Raw genomic sequence first — 22,616 nt, forward strand, 5'->3', positions numbered from 1 at the left:
CACGTTACAAATCCCACTGTCGCCAGCGAGATTTGAACCGCGACCTTCCGTACGACAGCCTTATGCTCTAACCACTCAGCTATCCGGACACCCGGAATTATATAAAGGAGCACTTAATATCTGCGAGCCGCTTCGGTCACACTGCTCCCAGGGCAGAGGTGAGGCAGCGTCTGGCGATTTGCCTCCGCCCTGGTAAGAAAGCGTAAAGCCGTCATCGAAATTATTGGTCGTCTCATTGTGTTTTTCTCATTATTAGTCGCGTCCTTCCTACAATGCCTTTCCTACGCTGGTGACATTTATTTACTTTCTCAGCGAGTCATCGAAGAAGATCTTATCCCCCAATACCACTGATGTTGTTAAATTGAACAAGCCATGGCTCTTGTACCGGAAATATACAAAGGCAGTCTTGCGAATTTACTAACCTTGTTGCCAGTAGATAGGAAGAGGCTTTGGTAGGCTGCAGATTAACTTGACCAGCCCTTATGTTTGTAAATATTAGTGTAGTTTAGTATGAAAACCGCCGCTAACCAAATTGTGGGTCTGACTTGGATTACTAGCTTGTCCCCATTTCAGGCGTAAGTTTCCTTCTTTTGCATCCAATTTCTGTCGGTATAACACACTTAGTGGAACACGAACACCTATTTCTTCATTCCCAAGAAACTACGCCTTTTATAGTAGCACCTTCCGCTGTCGTCGGTTGGGAGCTTTCCCACGTTAATAGGGTTCAGGCTGCATAGATTCGCTTTCACATACCGGTATTATACCAGTAGCGTTAGCATCTCCAGTTTTTGTTTCTTCTATTCTTCCTGGTAGAGGCGGATGAGAAAGTTCTGATAGGAAATATTTAGACTGTAGTCTTCTCTCTTTTTCAGCTGAAGTTTCCTTCCTCTCAGCCTTCCTGTTTCGTGGAAGAATTCGGCAAAAGTGCCAGCCTAATCCGGGTAGTTGCCCAACACAATCGCCGACGAAGAATCAAGTCAGCGTGCAGACCAGATACGTTTCGTCGCGTTGGTCCCCAAGAAGTGGCAGTGGCAATGAATGGATCATAAGTTCATCCTAGGCTAACCGACGTCATCTTAGAAATACAAGTCGAAGAACAGTAGAGCAGGTGTAGATACTTCTCCGGAAATCCCCTGGGGAGCTGACGCGGCGTGGTTAATGTTCTATTCCTCATATGGGGGGCAATAGCAACCCAATCCCGATAGCGAATAGCTTTCTACATTGGAACTGGGCTATAGACGATGACAAGCACTTCTATAGATGGAATTAGCCAACGTCATAACTGAACTATTGGATACTGTCGTGCCATCTTAGGGGGAGATAGGAAACTTCAGCCCGGATATTACAAGATAACTAAAAACAAGTAGAATGAATGAGAAACCAAGTTGCCATTTCTCCTGAAGACAATTTATTTCATTCGGTAGTGACTATTCTGGCGGCCCATACTTCTGTATAATATAAAGGAGTCGAGGAATGCCTAAAAGATTGCAAAAACGGAATTTCATCAGCAGAGTATCTTTTGGTTGACAGATAAATGAAGTTTAATGGTAATGCTTATGTAGAAGATTATTACTTTTACCTTCAAAATGTTCGATGAAGTGCAATTTTGCTATACAAGAAATCATAGATTTGGTGTGCCTTTATTTACTCGTTTCAAATTATTCTAAAATCAATATAAATTGCGAATCGCATAATATCCAAGCAATCAATCATATCGATTGTATATAAAAGAAACCCATGCAGAAAAAAGAGATGCTCATAGCGCTAACATTAACTCTGTGTAAATTGCAATCACAAAAACGAGAAATCACTAAATCCAATCAAAAACACTTGATAGCGTTCTCCATGCACAGCAAAATACAAAAACTCTAGCTTTGACCTACATAGAATCATTTCAGAATATTACAATATCAGCCGCACTAAAATTACACTCTAGAATCACATATTCAACAATAATAATCGTCTATAGTTTGCTAGCTAAGTGACTATTTGAAAACAAAAACTAATTCTACGATACTTACGTTGTTGGCGCCGTAGAACGAAAAAGACATTTTAATTTGAAAGATACGGAATAGATAGACAACACAAAGTACTTTCTGCAGTAAAGATTTTAATTATGCAGTTTTGTGGATTAATCACTCTGAGCCTATGAATTAGCGACTTTTACTGGACGGTATCTACTGAAAACAAGCTGGAAAAGTGAAGCTAATCAGTATCAGATTTAAATGCATGTATCTAAAGATATGTCGAGAAGTAACATTGGAATGAAATGATAAGAAAGTCACGAAGTACGGACGATGTTGGTATGGGTTGTGATATGATGCTATTATTTACTTTTTTGTGACATTGCTGATGGAAGCGAGAAACGATAAACATGGATTATCTTAGTTGAGCCAGCTGTTCTTCCGAATATCGTTTATAATAGCGTATATTGCTGTAGCTTCCAGAAGAGGGCGTCAGTAAACGAATCTAACATCTCGTATAAGGCATACATGTGACAGTTGTTTTACACTTACGGATTACGTTATGTACTTTACTCTAAAAATTTACACTTTCTTGAATATGAAAATTATTTTCTGTGTTATCACATGCATAAAAGATTTCAATATGTATATTAGATTGAGAAAACGGATTCCATATTTTGACGACAGATGTCTTTGAAGTTAACTATGTCTGGCAATACTGGCTCTTTGTGATGAGTGAGTGCTCGTTGGAAAGTTAAAATTTTAGGGAACATTTCATGTGAATGAAGTATAGTTTCTTTCGGGACTGGTTATTATAAAATATTTGAGGGGTTGTGGCAGATCGAGCGACTTGCTAACGAGCGAACTCAATTTTGAATGCTCTGGAAAGAATCGGACGGGTATGAGTCCGGAATATTATGATAACATATTGACAGTCAGTTGCCATTATTGTTTTGGCCTTAACCACAGGACCCCGTCATTGTTTAAAATAATATTTGTCCAATTAGATTTAATTAAAATATTAAACATAATATTAAAGTGATTGATAGCAATAGTATGTTTTTATACAGCAATTGATGACCCCGATTAAGAACTTGTGTTCGATTTAGAAAAGATTTCAAAAGTATTCCGTACAAAAGGTTGAAGGAGAAGCTCAACGGATGAGTGAGTAAGTAAAACGGCCATACTCAATCACTTACCAACAAAGCTAATGCTTGATGACCATGCGCCAAGCCTACCGCTCCACGAAATAAAGTATTTGGGTGGTGACAAAATCGGCATCGACCATCGAGACCATCCTGGCATGTGTAGATTCGAAGTCTCTGGACACGTTTGCAGTGATCACCGGTAAAATTCATGAAGCCCACGAGCACCCGTGGCTGTCGAAGTATACCGTGGTACATCAAACCAGGTGACTCAGTTGCAGCAGACTTTGGCAGTGCAACCACCGTCTCTAAATTAACGAAGACCGTGGGTGCTTTCGTCGGGACTCTCGACATGTGCTGGAGCATGCCGATTTTACCGAAGTTTTGGGGGAAAGGTTATGAAATATACCAGCCCGCGCCCGCGTAATACTTTATGGTCCTGTGGCGCGGCAGGATCTGCAGCATTCGAAATTTATTTCGGATGTTGCGGATGCGGACGGGTAGATGGCGCTGAACTCCGAAACTCTCCACTCACTCGTTTTCTGAACGCACCATGGGAGTGGAGAACCAGCGGTAAAAAAATGCCGTTGGTTGGGACAGTAAGGACCGCATGGAAATAAGTCGGTCTCTTCTGTATCCGACCGCGGCGCTGAACACATCGCTCGTGACTGAACAAAGTTTTAGCGTTTTCCTCTTAAATTTAAAATATTATAATCAAACTCACACACTCAAGTAAATCAAGTCAAATCATTGCAAGTCCAACCTTTTCTTTGCTTTCGATCAGATCTCGACTTTTTTATTTACTGCCCTCGACACCCAAAAGTTACTACGAAAATTCCCCGGGCATCTCACAGGAGCGAGCTTGTCGTGCCAACGGACAATGTTCGATTCCGCCTCGTGAAGTGTGAAAAATTCTGTTTGGTAATAAGTCTGAAGAGTTTCGGAGCTCCATCGGTCAGTCTCCTACAAGTGCGGAAAAAGTAAATTGTTAAAGTCCCTTGAATTGGCGTCACTATGTAAAAGATATAAGCGCTGAAGCCTCGTTTCTCCCCATATCCCGGAATAATCGACTAATGCCACAATTGTTAAAACACCTGCCAGCAAATTTCTCCTCGCAGTAATGGCTACAAGCAGGTAAATATATGACTTCGACGAAGGTTTTCATGGCCTTCATCATAGCAGATATCACCACTCCCGTCTTAGGTTCATACTTCCTGTGCCCTATGGGGTGCTAGTGGATCTGCAAAATACATCCCCATTGAACCCACAACGTCCCATAGAATATCAGGAAGAATCTCAAATTGCATGCCTAAACTTTCCTTCCATCGCTTTTAAAGACGTTGCTAACCCAGATACTCGAACAAATACCGCAAAATCACTACCAAGCGTAGTCTCTCTGAGTCGTTTCAGACAACTGTTGGTCTTCGCTAAGTTCAGGCCGACATCCGCAATTTTATGCACTCAATCTTAGACTCCCGTATTTTCTCGACCTTGGATTTAGTCAATGCATACTACCAAATCCCTGAAGATATTCGGGAAACCGCAATATGCACAATTTTCGGACTCTTCGAGTTGCCTACGGTGATTTTTAGAATGTGCAATGCGTCACAAACCTTCCAGAGATTCATCCACTCTGTACTACGAAGCCTCCATTTATGTTCCGTTTATTTGGATGATGTTCTGGTCGCGTTCTGGTCACGTCCTCCACTGAGTCTAAGCATTTAGAACACTTTGAGCGAATATTTCTGCGTGTTAAGTACTCAACGTTGAGAAATACGAATTCTAACGTTGAAGTTCCTCAGTCACCTGATAATCCTTGAAGGCATCCAGCCGGACCCAGTCAATGTGCAAGCGATTTTGAGCTTCCCGTTTCCGAAAACAGTTAAGGATCTGGAAAGGTTCTTGGCACGTTAAACATCTATCGAATCAGTTAATCACTGCAAAATCTTTCTGACCGTCCATGAACCAGGATATTAATTATTGAGCCAGAAAGTATATCGTAATCAGAAGTGGAAAACTACGAAATCTGTGAAGAAAGAGGCAGGCGTGTTCCCGCGGTCTATCAAACGTTTCCACACGATCCGTCTCGACATAATCGGCGTTTTGGGAGACTCCCATGGTTTCAGGTGTTGCTTCACAATATTCGATAGTTTAACGCGATGGCCTCAGGTGGCACCTTTGCAAGATATTTTTACACAATCTTATTCTGAGGCCCTCGGTAGAGAATGGATTCCATGCTCCAATGTGCGCCGATCAGGCAATGCAATACGAGTCTTCCCATTTCTGGAAGTTAGATAATCTCCAAAGCTTCAAATGCCACTGGACAGCAACGTCCTATAGGATGCCCAAAAAAATGGCAAAGGAGTTTGAAAGTCGCTAAAATGGCCCAAGATGACTTTTCCTGGTCGCAAGTCCTGCCAGCTATCCTACTGACCCCCCGGACAGCCAATGAGAAATTTGCTGCAACTGTCGCGAAGTTAGTATACGGGGAGAAGTTGAGGCTCCCCAATGACTGTGTGCTCGACATTAGGTCGAGCCTTAATACCCCCGGATTGCTGCGTTTGTTCAAGGATGCATTGCGGAAGCTGAAGTCGTCACTACCCACTACTACACAAAAACGTGGTCATCGTGCGGAGGGATCTTGACTCCTCCATGTATGACGGACGCCTCCCGGAAATCCGTCTCCCGTGTAAAATTCACAATGGCTATGTATCAACTGCAAATCAAAATTAGAAAGGAGAAGGAGAGATAGGTGAGACTTATGATGTAGGGACTTGGAGAAAAGATTTTTGGAGTGAGCAAGTAAGCATGCGGTAAATTTTGATTGCAGTGCCCCGGTGGTGGATAACTTAACCAGTGTAACATCTGACAAGTAGCTTGAAAAATGAGATATATAAACAGAACATATCATCCTTTGGAATTCCATTGGCAAAGATGTAGAAGAACGTACCACGGGATATTCTTGGTCGACATAAGCATCTAACCACCAACAGGACCGTGGAACGAAGGAAGCACCTTCAAGAGGGAGAGCTTGATCTTATCTAATCGGAACAGATTTCCAACCTGCAGAAGTGATCATTCACTATTTTTTTTGAGCTAAAGTTGTTGACCTTTTTAAACTTACCGCACTAGTGATAGCTAATAGATAGCCATATAATAAGTTTTGCGAGGAAAATGGGGAGACAAAAAAACGCCTAAAGCTGTGCCCAGACAGTGTGCTGTCAACACAAGCATTCAATCGCAAATCTGCCGATGGACAGACAGCCACAATGGTACAAGAAAAAGAGGAAAAACATCTAGGTAACTAAGACGTACGAGAATACGTGTCTCAGGGGAGTTTGTAAATTCAGCACTGCAATCTTCAATAAATTCCTGCGTAATGCATGCCTATAGCCTCACCTAAAATCCTACCCTCAACTTCATGTTAGTAACCCCAAATAAGGGGCTGTGCAACAGGCTGATAACCTGTTATAGTAAACTATTATCTTGAAACTCGGAATTGAGTCCCGAATCGGAGCCGAAACTACGGCAGGACTACAAGTTTGTAGCCTGGAACATCCGTTTATTATTCAGTACTGGCGTTCTTAGCGCACTTACTTAGCAGGTCGAAAAGTACAAGAAATAAACCTTGGTGGTTTAGGAAACGAAATTATTAGTGAGCAGTGAGGTCTGACTCAATGCTATTTGCAAAAGAGGAAAAAATCTTGAATCTCGAAATCTGGTTCTACAATAAGTTCGCCCGCAACATCACAGCCTTCAGACCAATCAACGGAGGAAGTGAAAAGTAAATTTTCCAACGTTTGACTAATCAATGTCAACGGAACACAAGGATGACTCAGTGAAAGACAAATTATATAGTCGCCTTGAGTCAGTATTTGATTCACTGCCCTCGAACGACGTAAGGATATTACTTTGCGAATTCGACGCAAAGATCGAAAATAGTTGGCTACCTGTGACTATAATCTCTACGATATAGCTGTCGAAAATGGAAGCAAATTCAATTGCAGCACCAACATGACAATGTCATTGTCTTGTTTTCCTCACTACAGGATCCACAAAAGAACATGAGTCTCACCAAATGAAATGAAATGACTACATTGAAAAACAAGTTATAGATGCAATCATAAAATGGGCACAGCCGGCTCACCCCAGATATCGGATTCGATGTTGAAGACCTCCAGTATTGAAGCGTTAGAAGAAAAGATCCTGTAGACTCGGAATCAACACCAGCAAGGCGACAGCATTGATAAGAAGTGAAATCAGTTAAAAGACGCAATCAAGACTGCAGCAGAGTAAAACATCGAATTCGAACCTCGACACAAATAGAATGAATGGTTTGACCAAGTATGCTAGCAGAAATTTGATGAGAAAAATACTGCATATAAATAATATTAGGAGGGACCCACAAGACCCAAATGAGACAAATGGCGCATGAGATACAACTGTGAATCGTACCTATTGGACGACGAACCAGAAGTCGCCACCCATATTAAAATTCAAAAGCTCTAGTGGCCAGGACATGTCGAGCGTAAGGACGTCGGAAGAATTCCCAGGAGCATACTCAAAGACAAGGTCGAAGATAATCGACCTCCGGTAGAGCCCTGAAATAAATGGGGAGACTTGGTGGAAAATCCAAGTTATACACTGCTTCATTTACGGAATAGGAGCACGTAGTCGCTCGACTCAGAAGATTCAAGACGAAGATTTCGGGAGGCTAACAACCCATATCAGACTGCAGTGTCATAGAGGAAGAACCAATAGGAACTAAGAGGCTGAAAAATCGATATGTTGAAAATAGTGGTAAAGGTAAAGGTGCATGGTGATTGAATTGAGACGGGCAAAAAAGCATATGGTACTATGGTCGCATTTGAGCCTGTCGATCCCGTTGCAACGAGTATGAATCCCAGTTTGCAATGGTTATCTTGGTGCTATCCTGCTGCTGTATGCTTATCACCTGCACAGTTATAAATTTGATGATAATGAACCTGAAGCGCAGCCTACTGAATATTAACTGGGAAAAAAAACCAATATGAAAAACCCTTTAGGACAGGAGGCATATACAAAGCTAAAAAAAATAAAAGAAGATTAGGGTTTGCCATTTCAAGCATCGGAAGCATGCCTAACGTCACCCATCTGAATGGACAAATTAGAAAAGGGAGAGAGCAGGATCCGGAGGAACGAAAAAGAAAGCTCATCTGAGGACTGACAGACTTTCGCAGCTAAGTGAAGAATTTACTTGGCGAGTGCTCAAAACCATAATATCCCCATCAAATCTAAGTATCCAGACCAGCTTTGATAAAGTAGATTAAACTGTAGCGTTTGTAGGAAGCGATTATTGATAGATTTAGGCACAGAACAGAAGGCGAACATTTGCATACGAACCAAATTTACATCAATAAGCGTAGGGTCATTCAAGATTTGACCTCGCAAGACGAATTAGTGCAAAAGTCCCCTAACAAGCAAATACCTTACAAACTTTGGCAAAAACCTATAAGTTAACAATTTTACAAGTGGAACGACATTGTGGGAATGCATCAACGAAGTGATACAGGCACGTATGAGAAAGTCAGCATCTAGCTTCATTTCGGTAAAAATAGGTGCCATTAAAGTACTGGATAGCTTGGATTCAGATGCTAAGAGACGAGAGTCATTCCAAGCTTGTCCGCAAAAGCCATGGACGGCCAAGGTTTTTTGAAGAATTGATTGGAGCAGAATATAATATTTCAGGCACATCATCGGAGAGAAACTTTCATACAAAAGAATAGATCGCGATGATATGCGGCTCGTTAACACGGAGACGATACTCATTCCGAGGTAAATAGCTTAACTGCCGAATTATTCTACTTTCAATCGTCTGGCAGTAGGTATGATCCTGACTAGTGAATATGAATACCAACAAGAAAGGTCACAGAAAACTTCAAGACTCAGTTAATACTGCACACTGCGCAGACAAATCTAAAATCGTGGAGATACCAGGCGATAATCGAGAGAAACAACTCTCTAGCACGATAAGGAAGGCGAACGCAAGGTATGTAGGTATCAGTGGCCGCTCCAAGGAGCCCAGTTAGCGCTTTGGTGCACCGTTTTGATGCCACAAACTCCTAAGACCGCGACCGCTGTTATGGGAGCAGGGAGACAGAGTCTAGCCGGCTTGGATCTTCACAGCCCGCCCGTAGCATTCATGAAAGAAAGCAGCTCTCTCATACTAGAAATATCGCTGAAGTCCCCAACGAATAGCTTACCCAGGGTCCGTAGCCTGACTCTAGCTAGAGCTGGGCAATCGCAGAGAAAGTGCCTGAGGGTTTGCCTTCCTTCTCCGCAGCTTCGGCAATGCGAATTGTAGGGTATGCCGAGTCTAGCGGCATGGTCCCCTATAGGCCAGTGCTCCGTGCAGACCGCCCTTGATATCATCGTCGATGAAACGAAAGGTGTCTATGATGGGTGGAGCTTCTTCGACCGGGGTCTGGAGAAAACCAAAAGAGAGGAATTGCTGACTATGTGACAACAACGATGAGAATGCTTGGAAAAAGGTAGTCGGACCTAAACACTGATTCTCGTCAGCAAAGTCTAAATACGCAGATTACACAGAAAAACAAATAACCTTAGATACCTGTACACGCTCAAACGGAATAGTTCACCTACCGCCAACATACGATCGACGGAAAAGAGACATAAACGAAGGAGTAGGAGTAAGGAGGAAGTTAGGAGTTTTAAAGATCCATTACCGGGAAAAACAAAAAGAGTTTCTTATCTGTCTGTGCCTGAGCCAAGCACAGATATTTACTTAATAGGAATACTCCTGTCCGTAGTAACCAAATCTTCCATCAAACGTATATCTTCGTATGGATAGAGAAATTCTCAGCATATCATAGAAGTCGGAAAAAAAACCGGTATTACTCGGATCGACACTGACGCATTCTTGGTAGGCAAGAAGACAGAGCAGGAGAGACATTTGTTTTCTTTGCGAGCTAAAAAATGGCACCTAGAGTATAGAAGAAAAGAAAAGAATTTGCCTAACCCTGAAATTTTCCAAAAGTTGCAGAACTTGCTGAAGGCTTCAGGTTAACGTCGGAAAGGGACTTGGAGGTGTTGAATCAATAAGCTGAGGTAAAGACCTGAAAGCAAGAGATAAAAGTAGGATGCAAGGACCTTGATGAGGTCATTCCTTGACAGGATATCCTCAATGCATTTGAAGAGTAGTTCAACCCCATCGACCGGGAGCAAAGCGTCATAAAGGTCAAGTTGACTACAGTGGGAAAAGTGAAGATAAGTTGGGTCAGGCTAACAGAGCAAGTATATCTGAAGAGGGGCTTCTGATGTATGAAATTTGGCTAATCATAAACTAACAATGAACATAGACCGGAAAGGGGATTGCATCGAGGAACCACGTCTATTTTACAAAAGGCAAGTAGGTGTAGATGACCGGCATGATGTCGGTAGTATCAAATATTTGTTATACAAAAATGGGCTCAACTTTGTAAATATTATAGATGAGGTTGATACAGGAGGTGTCAGATTAACTTGCGCAAGTTGAGAACACCATCAGTATTATAGAAGCTCTGCTTGGGTGAGAGATGCAAGAGGGAATAACTAACGTTCGGCAATATTGTCATTTGGGAAACAGACCTTTCAAGGAGCTTTGACTTTTTAAGAACATTGCATCCACGCCTATAGCAGTTACAAATAGATACTGGGTAGCTGTGGGAACGTAGAGGGCCATAAAATAATTCCTGGCGTGGAACTCGAATTGGGTAGTCGGCTAACATCTCCTTTAGTGACTCTGAGGCGTCAAGAATAGAACACAGGCACGATGCTTGGGTAGCCTACCGGGGAAGCAGTTGATGACCCGAGAAGAACGGTGGAATCATCTCAACGTGAAATACATAAAACCATTTTTTGAAGTGAATCCGAATTCATGAGAGAAAATTATTATCAGCAAGGTGGATAGGAAAAGATCACCTTGCATGAATTGTTCATGGTTGTTGTCAAAATAGCAAGAAAATCTTTCGTTGAGATCCCATGGAAAGAAGAGTGAAGAAAGTATTATATAATAGACGGCTCCCGTTCACCAGCGCGGCAATGGCGGCTTAAGATGAGGTAGCGCGTCGCAACTGATGCTATGGCCTTGGACACTTTTGGCGCCTTGCTTGTGCTGGTCGTCAAAAATGTATTTAATTCAGCCATCTGTGTTGGATTAAGAGGACTTTAGCAAAATTAGGTGTCCCAAACTTCCACGCTAGATTATTCGAAAATTAGCTCCCTCTAGGCGAGTCTCCTATGGTACCGGACAGATGAAGTACTGAAGGGTACCATGCTATGGCAGAAGCTCCTCAAGGTTCCATATCTGGGCCACTTATATGGGACCTGCCGCGAACGATTTTGTGGATGTTCTCGTAATTACTGTGTTCGCGGGGCACACCAAAAACTAGTAAGTATACGCAAAGGTACCATGTATCATTTTAAGTTGGAAAATTTAGCAGTTCGTGAATTCATGATTCTTCAATAAAGATATGACTAAGACATCTGAAAAAAGCTTATCAATCAAAAAGAAACTATCATATCAAAAACCTTTTATTGATAGAAAAGAAGAAACAAGAAATGCTTCCCATTAGAGATTTATATGTATCTACAGGAAATTAGATAGTATGGAAAGTGACGTAAGTTCAGTAGAAAGCTTTTCCATGAAAAAGACATGGCGAGTTCGTGGAAAAATATGAATGGAACTATAGATTGAGAGGTTTAAGGTGGTTTTTACTAAATAATGTGAAATAGTAAATTTCTGCTTATCAGATATCATAGTAATTATTAGTGATGGTGATGACTAACTTGAGTTGCAAAAAATATATGCAGTCTCGGGTCCGTGGGATCTACTATATATTCTTGCTATATGCACGAAGGGCTCGCTTTTAGAACTGAACAAATTCCTAAACGAATATATTACATATAACCCAATAATCCTTTTACTATACATTACCAGCCAACCTTAATCATATGACATCGGCAAGGATATCTTGTATTTATGTTATGATTGCCTTTCAGGACCATAAATTCAAGCCTTGCCTGCAGGATATAACGCAAACTTCTCATAGTACATCATATGGACACACTGCGATCGTACCCCCTCCAACACATCCTTTTCCTGTGAACTCTACATGATTTCAACACTAAAAATGGAAGTTTATGTTTGAAGGCAAACGGCAGAAAGGAAGGATAAGTGGAAAGATTCGACTTCCTGTCGTGCTTTAGTAGGTCCGGAATAAATAGTTTTTTATTACGCTATTCAAACCCAAACATTCGTTTTCAGCATATGACTGTCCTTCAAGATTTAGTATTCTTCATTGAATTGTATCTAATTCTATGTTTACACCAAAGAAATATTATTCACTCTGTTTGGTGCCTCTGTTGGGAGTTTACACGCGCTAGTTTGTATCTAAAGAGAGAAATGGTTGGTTGTCAATTATGATTGGCTTGAATTATGATGACAAAACTCGTGACTATGACTTTGAACGATACAAAATTACCTGAATTTGTGGTACAGTCGAATTTACTAGCGACAATCAAACCTCGAAAAATCAACATAGTGGCAAGTTACAAATTTTAAAAGTCCTTAACTTGCAATCCAGTGAAATACTGTAAGTTTCAATATTGTTAGTTTTTACCTCTAGATTGACTTTCTTTATCTCTTGCCCCAGATCAAGAAACATTTGGACAAGGTCCATAGTTCGTTGAAAGGGTGTAAAGGTAAGCACTCAAGTAACAACTCAACACAAGACAACTTAGTCATCAAATCCTACTTTGGTTACAAAGTGGTGTCAAATGGACAATGGTAAGGAAAATTGTGGCCCTGTTTCTCCAATATGGGATTCTGAAAATATTCAGATTCAGATATTATTGGTAGTTCCGAAGTATTTTGTATATGCAGGAATGTTCAACTTAAGCTAAACAAAAGAGGTAGCATACTCTACATCACCCAATATGGGGGATGGAGAATGGAATAAACAACGAATTTGATTATGTGGCTACATCATTGCGATTTTTTTAAAATTTGATGTATATTTGGGTTTTGAGAAGTTGATGACACGGAACTGGAGTAGGTAAAACCCCGGAGGTATGGATCAAGGTTGACATGCAAAAAAAGGCGACGAATAAAGTTAGAATACGTCTACAGTGGCCACATTTTTAGGCAAGGCCAAATGCGATCCAAAGCAGATGGATCCTAGACCTCGTCAGCCGTTAGGAAAACAGGCATTACAAAAATGAATATAGTCATATTATGCAAAAGCGAAGTTACGGCGAGGGAGGACATATGCAAGGTCCCGCAAAGGATAATTCAGATTTTTGGGACCAATTTCAACAAGACAAATCAACTACAAAGCAGACATTCTTAGTAAATCGACTCTTGAGTAAATACTGGAAATACAATGTATACAGACGTTTTTGAGATATTTAAAATTAGCCAAATTCGTTGCCAAAAATTAGCCAAATTCGTTGCCAAAAATTAGCCAAATTCGTTGCCAAAAATTAGCCAAGGGCATCCGTTAGGGCGAAAGTGGTTCAACTAAAGAAAAGTTTCAGCAGCGATTCTGGATTTAAACAAGAGGCTAGTATGGCTCCAAAGTAGGTCCCCAGAGCATCAAATCCTGACCTTCACAGAATTTGTAAACACTGTGGCACGATACAAATTCCATGATAAAGAGACCTTGATGGCCTTGAGGAGCCAGTGAGAGCAGGACCCACTTTAGAGAATGGAGAGCACAAAATGCAACACTGTACGACTGCAACTTTGAACAAGTGAATAATTTCGTGTATATGGGACCACGGATAACAATATATAACAATGGGATGGAGATATTCTATAGATAGATCATAGTAATAATAATGGTTAGCACAACAATCCAATTGGATCAGGATTTTGAAGCGCCACCTGCAGCAGCGCACCTGCCAATCAGCTACAACCGTCACCACTATCACACTCGGATTTCCAACAATAAAGGATGCTATGGCTCCGCACCCATCAAAAGCCACCACGACACCGCACCAACCTGCTACACAAAAGCAAAAGTATGTGGAAATTTTTTTCCATTCATTGACGTAGAAAATGAGAATTTCAGGACAGTCAAGTCAGGAAATATGCCCCACCTTATCCACGAAAAACTAGTCGACCGCCACCTATTCAACCGTCGTCCACCGTCTTCGTAGCTTCCATATACTACCTTGATCAGTCCTTTCATTTTTTTCGCGCGTCCCAGCCCTGCACACTTGGTAAACTTTGGTCGTTCATAATTGGAAGAGACCTGAACGAGAGACAGCCGTTCCACTCCGATGTATGGGCAAACCAGTACAAGACGCGCATCCGCCAATTCACACTCCAACATTAACCTGTCACTCTTTCCCTTACCTTCAATAATGGGCTTGCTCACTTCTACATCAACCATTTCCTTGAAACCGTCCCAAGCAAAAGCGACCACGATGACATTATCCTCCACGTCCAACTCCGTGATCAGCCCTTGAATTTTAGGAAGCCCGTTGGAAACACATAAATGCAGTAAATTAGTAACGAACTGATACCAATCCATTCTCTCAATAACCGCAATCTGACCCCAGTGATATCTTGGGGGATGTCAAAAACAAAAAAATTCTCCGATCGAGATTATTTAGGAACAGATATTCTCCACAATCGCCACACCCCTCATTCCGTGATCATCTGTGCCAACCACCTCCACAACCGACTCGTCAACACTGAGCTGAACCCTGCCATATACAAGGAGCTCAGAGCCCCTTTGAAATCGAACATTCTTCTAAGCCTAAACCAGAAAACATCGACAATAATCTGTCGCCTCCATCTCAGAAACGCTTTCGACTCCGTATAGCAGTAAGGAGTCGCTTTAAAACTTTCCAGGATCCGTGAAATTTAAACGCAAGTTAAACAATTAATTATATAAACTGAATTAAGTTTTTTTTATTATAGTATTCCCTTTCCCGCCTCCCTCCCCGCCCACAAAGCTCATAGTAACAGAGGGCATCCTTCAGTTTAAACGCTTGAGAATTAGCCAAATTTTCGCCCAACGGAATGTGGATGGAGGACCTGCTTTAAGCATCTACTTCAGGGACATAATGTGCGAAAAAACCATTGCATTTACTACGGGATTTGCGGATTTTAAGCCATTCTTTATGTCAGAATATGTGCACGTCTAAAAATCGTGTTTGATAAAGTCGAGTACATTTGTCAGAGTCTATTTTTTCAGTTGACGGAGGTTGTGCGGATTGCATCGCAATAATCCATTAATGATCAGGAATTGAATTAATATAATAATCCGGCTCAAGCTAACCCCAGAGTGACAGAACGAACGTTTCTCAAATGGAGTTGCTGCGTCAAGCAGTACATCAGTAAAATCAAATGAATACTGACCGTCACGCAACGCGAATGGCCAGAGATGGTAACCGCAGAAGGACTCGTTCTAAATAGCGGGGCTAGCGTAGAGTCGAAGCTCTTTAGTTTTATCACTACCGGTTCAGATATAAAGCACATACGTAGGTATAAAGCACCGAGTGGACCAATCGCCATAAGCAAGGAAACTAGAAAGGTCACCCGGAGTTAAGCCGGCCAGAGCGACCATGTTCCCCAAACCTACCTAGTCATCATCGATAGCAGAACAAGATTCAGATTTTTTGCCGACATGTGGAGAGGGAGGGGGTGGTTCGCTTATTCTATGCGGGAGAATGAAAAATTAGCCACCACAATCAAGTTTAAAGATTTACGATGCAAACTCAACTTCTCTACTTACTGAGTGCACAAGTTTACCATCAACCTCAATTTACGACGGGAGTTTAGATAGACTCGCTAAAGTAGAAAAGTCAATATTAAGGTCAGATTGAGACTTACTGGTTGATTTGCGTGGACGTCAGCTAATTAATGAGAGGACGGGCTTCGAGCTGAAAGCAATAGAAGTCCCAAGGAGTGGGCAAAGTGTATACACAGTTGAATTCACCGAGAAGTGTCACGGTATTATACGTGTCCAGAATGCAACACACGCGAGGAACCAGCGGAGCTTTTTCAGATCTCTCATCGAATCCCAACAGAGCGTCCAGATAATACAGTTCTCGGTGACGGAAGCGAAAGAGTAATGGGGTGGACTTTGGGGGTTACCCGCACAGCATGCTGAGCATGCTTAGTGGATCACCGCCGAAGGCACCCGCCATGCCAATACGCCTGGCATGCATTTTGTGGATGTTACCGAAGAAGAAGTTCGACGAGCCATAAACAGCTCGAAGAACTGGAGGGGCCCAGGTCTGGATCGAGTGCAGAATTTCTGGTATAAGAAATTTACCAGCGTACACAGTCGGTTGGCACGCAGTATAAATGAGGTCGTGAGGAATTTCCACCCTTCCTCACTGCGAAGATTACCTACGTTATCCCTAAGAAGGACACGGTGCATAACCCCGCAGACACAAGATCGATTACTTGCTTACCAACCCTCTACAAATTCATCATGTCCATTATTAGTGGAAGGATCAATGCGCACCTCGAGACCAACAACATTCTGTCCGAGGAGCAGAAGGGCTGCCGAGTTAGGTCAAGGGGTTGCAAAGAGTAACTCATTATCGACTCGGTAGTTGTAGGACAAGCAACTAGAGGCCAAAGAAACCTCTTTAGTTATTATATCGATTATGCCAAGGCTTTTGATAGCGTTCCGCATACCTGGCTAATCGACATCCTACATCTGTATCGCATTGATCCGAGGCTAATACAGTTTTTGGCGACAGTCATGAAAGGGTGGCATACCACCTTATCGGTGCGTACATCTGAGGGTGCTAATACCTCAGAGCCCATCCGTATACGGAGGGGCATCTTCCATCTTCGTTGAGTCCCCTTGGTTTTGTATGGCACTGAACCCCCTTTCATGGCTACTGAATGATGCTAGAGGGCATGGTTTTACAGTAAAGTATGGCCTACGTGCTAAGTGCGAAATGACACACTTGATGTACTTAGATGACATCAAGCTGTATGCAGGTACTGACAACCATCTTAGAAGTCTGTTGCGAATAACAGACATGTTCAGCCGTGATATTCGGATGGAGTTTGGATTAGACAAGTGTAGAATCCAAGCAATCCGCAAAGGTCGTCACGAGCCACATGCCGGACATAGCATTGGTGACCTCCACTTCGAAGCTATGACCGAGACAGACTTCTACAAGTACCTAGGAATTGTGCAAGGAACCCATGCTCGAGTTGGTGATCTGAAAGATGCTCTGCTGTCCGAATTTCTGCGACGTGTAAAGCTGGTACTGAAATCGCATCTCTCGGGGAAGAATAAAATAAGCGCGTTGTACGTATTCGCTATCCCTTCACTGGCTTATGCATTCGGAATATTGCCGTGGACGAAAACCGTCTGGAAAACGTCCAGCGGCGGATACGGACTACTATGTCCAAATTCCGAATGCATCATCCATCCATCCATCATACTAGCTTATAAAAAGCTCATCATGAAAGAACGGGTGGAGAACGACCAGTGCAGAATGTATGGTTCGGCGTTAGAGACGTTGAACCATCTCATTTCTGCCTGTACTGTTATGACACCGGTGCAATACATCACCAGGCATAATGCTGTATGTAAGGTTATCCATCAAAACCTTGCATACAAGCATAGGCTGAACACGGGAACATGTCCGGTTTTTGATAGTTTGGGTTGGGTTTTTGATATTGGGACCGGCAAGTTCTCTGACTGATCACCATACTCCACACAACAAGCCTGACGTACTGTTAGTTGACAAGACGGGTCGCTCCGCGTATATTATTGATGTTGCTATCCCCCATTATAGCAACATTGAACGGAAATACGTGGAGAAGAAGGTGAACTATAAGCCATTGGCTCGAGAAATCAAAGAAATTTGGCGTCTCGAGCGGGTGGTTGTAGTTCCCATAATATTGTCAGCTACAGGTATTGTACCTAAATCCCTCACGGCTTCCCTTGATGTCCTGGGACTTTCGTACAGTCTGGTTCAAACCATGCAGAAGTACACCATTCTGCATACGTGCTTGATGTTGCGGGGAGTACTCGACGGATTTTTCCACTGACCTACCACCGGCCACTACCACTAGCGCCCCTTTAGTTTTTAAGTAGGTAGGATCTTCCGAGCCTAAATGCTTGGCACTTAGTGCTAGTATTAGGTAAAATCCAGCATCTGCCGAGATTGTGATAACTCGGAAATAAAAATATATAGTCATACGTAATTTTGAAAATACCACTTAAGAAGACTCCTCGTAATAATGGCATTTTTGTGGTTGTCGAAGTTAGAATAAGCTTTCGCTGAAACCAAACGCCGATTAACGGGTTTGGATGCGACCCTCGTAATACACAGCAACAATTTTACTTCTATGTTAGGGTCATCAATACAATAGAAGCAGTTGAGAGCCTTCAGGGTTATACTTAACAAGATTTAGCAAAGGGTAAACCAAGCACCATATATATAATCTGGGGTTAGAATTGAAGTTCCAGATGCCCGATTTAATCATGTGCACATAGCTATATTCGGCCCCGTGATGTATTCGCAGGGATACACGTACGTCATAATCATCGTGAGCACGCCAACGGATACATCTTTCTTTACGTAGATCCCAAGATTTTGATCGCCGGCTATGATCACCAGCAACCAAGAATGCTAACTGAAGGCGTCACTTTTTAAACCGCTTACTCTATTTGTGGGGTGTCAGGAGAGCAGAACTGAACTATGACACCCTCCCACAAACTGAATTTTGCAGGGTTGGCGCAAGTCGATTAAAACTGCATTAGTGCGCTACAATAGAAACCACCACTAGGCTAGCTTCTACCCGACGTCGCTGTTCCACAATACCATGAACGTCGTTTGCGCAAGTAGCGTAGGGGATTTCCATCAGTTATCGGAAGAATTCTTCTTGATGCATCACCGAACTTTCAAATGTCCTTGGAGAAATTTCGGATGGAGAATAGATCGACTGAAAAAGCCCTTGAAGTTCCCCTGGCACGTATCGTCACGGTCTACCTCAACTAGCTTTGTTTGCAATAGGACGTCCACACAATTTCTTAGTTTTAGTTCCTACTTTTTAACATTTAGTTTTCAATTTGGCTGCATCAGTTTTATTACCATCACATTTCACGATATACAAGTGATAAATCAGCAGCAATTGGAATATGAAGAATACAAATACCCATGACTATTATTTTCAGTATTGGATCAAATCAGATATATAGCGAGCAATATTGAAATCCGGACACCCCCATTAGAAATATTAAGGGAGTCATCCCGTGTGTCGGATCCGCGGAATCGAATTTTTTTTTCTGGCATCAATTATATCCAGATATAGTGTAGAATATATGAGCAAAGTAATTTTTTGATATTCGGGGTTGTTCGGAAATTATAGTGTTAAACACGTAATAAGTCACATGCCAGACTTATGTCGATCGCCGTAATAAAGCGCGTATTTATCAGTCCGAATGACGTTCGAATAACTTCACTAAAAGGACAAGAATTGAAGCCAAGGCTGTACATGTGTTTCTAGAAGAAACCTAGGGTTTATAGATTGGGTATAGCAGATCAATGGTCAGTTAAGGTTTTATGGCTAAAAATCGCATTCTGCTTTTAAATGTGTTTTTCTCGAAATTGCATGTTGAAAATTGGCCCCCATAGCCCAAAATCTATCCAACCAAAGTCTTTGAAATTTTCACGACTTATTCAGAACATATTTCTACGGTCCGCAAACTAGGATAATTGCGATTCATTCAGTAGTTTTTTTTTTTATTCAATAAAGAATCCTTAAAAAAACGTCCAAATTCACAAAAAAAAAGTTTAACACGGCGCCAAAAATTTAGTTTTTAATATTTTTTAATAATCCTAGTTTGCGGATTGTAGTTATGTCTTGACGTTAAAATGCCGTTTACTTTTTATCTTTAAGGTGGTCACAGTGCCCTTTAGCGTGGCAGCAGAAAAACGGCTTTTTTGGAGATGGGTGTATAAGTTGCCCTGTATTGCAATAACGAACAATTCTACTGGGCTGGAAAAATTGCTACGCATGTTCAAGATATCAATAATCTATGGTGAAAAATTCGTATTTGCATCTTCATCCAGTTCTTCAGAAAAAGTTTCTAAAAGCAGCGAAAAAAAAACGGCCTTCACACGGCAGTGTTCGGAAAGGAGGTAAAAGGAGTTGTATGTATTTTTTTTACAAGAATGTAACGCATAGCCAGTTTCTGGGAAGAAAATCAACGAAAAAATACCAAAGAAAACCCTTACTGAGAGCGAAATACAAAAGAAACTGTATTTTCTTAGGTAGAATTTATATATCCGGACAGAATTAAATTTGTAATAATTACATCTAACGTTAAAAAAAAATTATTAGTTAATAGTTGATCTGAAACTCTAGCTTCATATAGAGCTTTCACTCTTGGGATTCGACAAGACGCTGGATATATTCGGCCGATTTTTTTCTTTGCAGTTCTTGGGGGAAAGGTTGCATAAAGAGTTTTTTATTTGAAATAGAATGCTAACAAATTCAATCATTGACGTAATGCCACAGGTTCTCAATAATATTGCAATCTGAGGGTTGTGAAGGAGTGTCATGTACCATCGGACACTCGAGCAGTAATCAAATGCGTGTTTTCCATGCTTTATAACACTTTATGCTTCGGGTCATTGGTTTGGCACATCTTGAATGTTTAACTAATACTTAATTTTCATTTTAAATGTTTAGAAAAATCGATGTACAGATTCGAATCCGCATTGCCATCCACAAACATCAACTACCCACGGCATCCACTCCGAAAGAGCCCAACGCCCTAACACTTCCTCGAATATCCATTTTACAGACTCTAAAGGGCTTCATTTGCTTTTTGGTCGACTGATATTCTGTAGAGGGAATATTTCAATTTTTTTTTTTTTTGCAATAATAAGGAGAAGACTTAAAGAAGTCCATGCATTTTTTAAACTTAAAAAAAACCTGGGCCCTTGAGAAGAAATCTTTGGGTATTTTATCGCCAGTAATTCCGTCGCTTTCTTAGCAGAATTAAAATTTGAACACACCCGAAATCACTTCTTTCCGTATTTGTTTTCATTCTTGCTACATTCTAGGGTTAATCAGTTGCATTTTTGAATGAACGTAATACGTCATCTGCACCAAGTACCGTACAACGAAGCTTATCAAGCAGCTGATCGACCGAATCAGCTGTTGGAACTGGAGCGAAACGCGGAACAGATGGGAACAGAAACAAAACAAACGGCTGCATCTGACATTCCGCCTGGTCCCACCGATTCCCGCCCGTTTCCAAGCTTTCCAATTGTGGCCAACAAAAATAGACGCTCCATGAACTGGGGGAAATTAGTCACGGGCACACACGCGGCACACGGGAAGCCATGAGACAATGTCGGAGGCGCTAAAAGCAACACCAAAATAGAAAAACGCCTTCTGCGGCGAGCCACTTACTTTTGCTCTACACTTTCACAATTCGTCTCACCACTGAACCCGACAATCAATCTTTTATCGATTTTCCAGAGAAATGTACTGCACGCGACACACTAACCCGTTTTTGAAGGACGCGTGGATTTTCCAGGAGTTTTCCTTTAAAGTGGACTTTTTATACGCGAAAACCGTGACACAAACACCGCAAATTTCGTTCCGGCAGATCCCAAGACAGACGTGCAGGGTGGAAATTTTTGAAAGTTGGACGAGAATTTCGATTTTTCCGGTTGGTAGCGAGGAAAATCCCAGCATCTGCGAGTTTGCGCCAGACTTTTGTTGATAAATTCAGTTGGGAGCTTCCCAAGTTTAACGGAGCTTGCGATAAGCAGCTTCCTGAAGTTCAAGCGTCAGAGGTGGAAACGCTTGACTGAAGTGAACTGACACTAACAACTCAGCGCTGGATAAAAAACGTGTTGATGGGGATTGTCCCATTTCAATTTTACGCTTACTATTGCAGCGAGATATGATAGCGCAATCAGAAATTTATCTAATTACCTTCTCCTCGATATCGAAATAAATTTCATGTATGAAGTGACCAGAACAGTAGAGGAGGAACGCAAATTCTTCGGGAATTCCTTGAGGGAGCTGAAGCAAATTCCAGTAAACCGACAATTTGTAAACGTGGCTGATGCGCTATGTTTCATTTACTTAATGATAAAACTGAAAATACTAGATTACTTGAGGACCACCTCCAACTTGTGACAACAAAATGGAAATTTAGTCGAACCAATCTCCCAAATGCCCAAACTATCAAGGATTGCTACTAAAGATTATCATTATCAACGGCGCAACAACCTGGGTCTAAGTTGCAGGTCTACGCTTAGCTTAATAAGAAACTGTAGAAATCCCAGTTTTAGACCGAGGTTCACTAGCTCGGTATCCCTAACAGCAATCTGGCGTTCAGGTTCACATCACCGCTCTATCTGGGCTAGGGTCAAGTCAATTCAATACAGTGCGATAAGTATTGACAATCTATGTCTTGGACTGCAGTAAATTCACACGAAAGAAACGAGATTG

At 41.7% G+C, this 22,616-nt stretch overlaps 1 protein-coding gene across 3 annotated transcripts in view; it reads right to left on the reverse strand.

The window, feature by feature from the left end:
* The window catches only part of LOC119657273 (cytosolic purine 5'-nucleotidase), a 206,918-nt gene extending 185,069 nt beyond the window's left edge, over positions 1–21,849 (reverse strand). The window contains exons 1-2 of one of the 3 annotated variants that reach the window (XM_038064111.1): positions 21,564–21,848; positions 2,022–2,191 (exon numbers count right to left, since the gene is read on the reverse strand). In XM_038064111.1, coding sequence (XP_037920039.1) covers positions 2,022–2,051 — 30 coding nt within the window. In that variant the 5' untranslated portion in view covers positions 2,052–2,191; positions 21,564–21,848. Of the gene's footprint in view, positions 1–2,021; positions 2,192–21,563 lie in introns of all 3 variants that reach the window. The other 2 variants (XM_038064110.1, XM_038064112.1) reach the window with 2 other exon arrangements.
* Between the last annotated feature and the right edge of the window lie 767 nt (positions 21,850–22,616).

Source organism: Hermetia illucens, chromosome 5 (genome assembly GCF_905115235.1).
Source record: "Hermetia illucens chromosome 5, iHerIll2.2.curated.20191125, whole genome shotgun sequence".
Taxonomy (NCBI): Eukaryota; Metazoa; Arthropoda; class Insecta; order Diptera; family Stratiomyidae; genus Hermetia; species Hermetia illucens.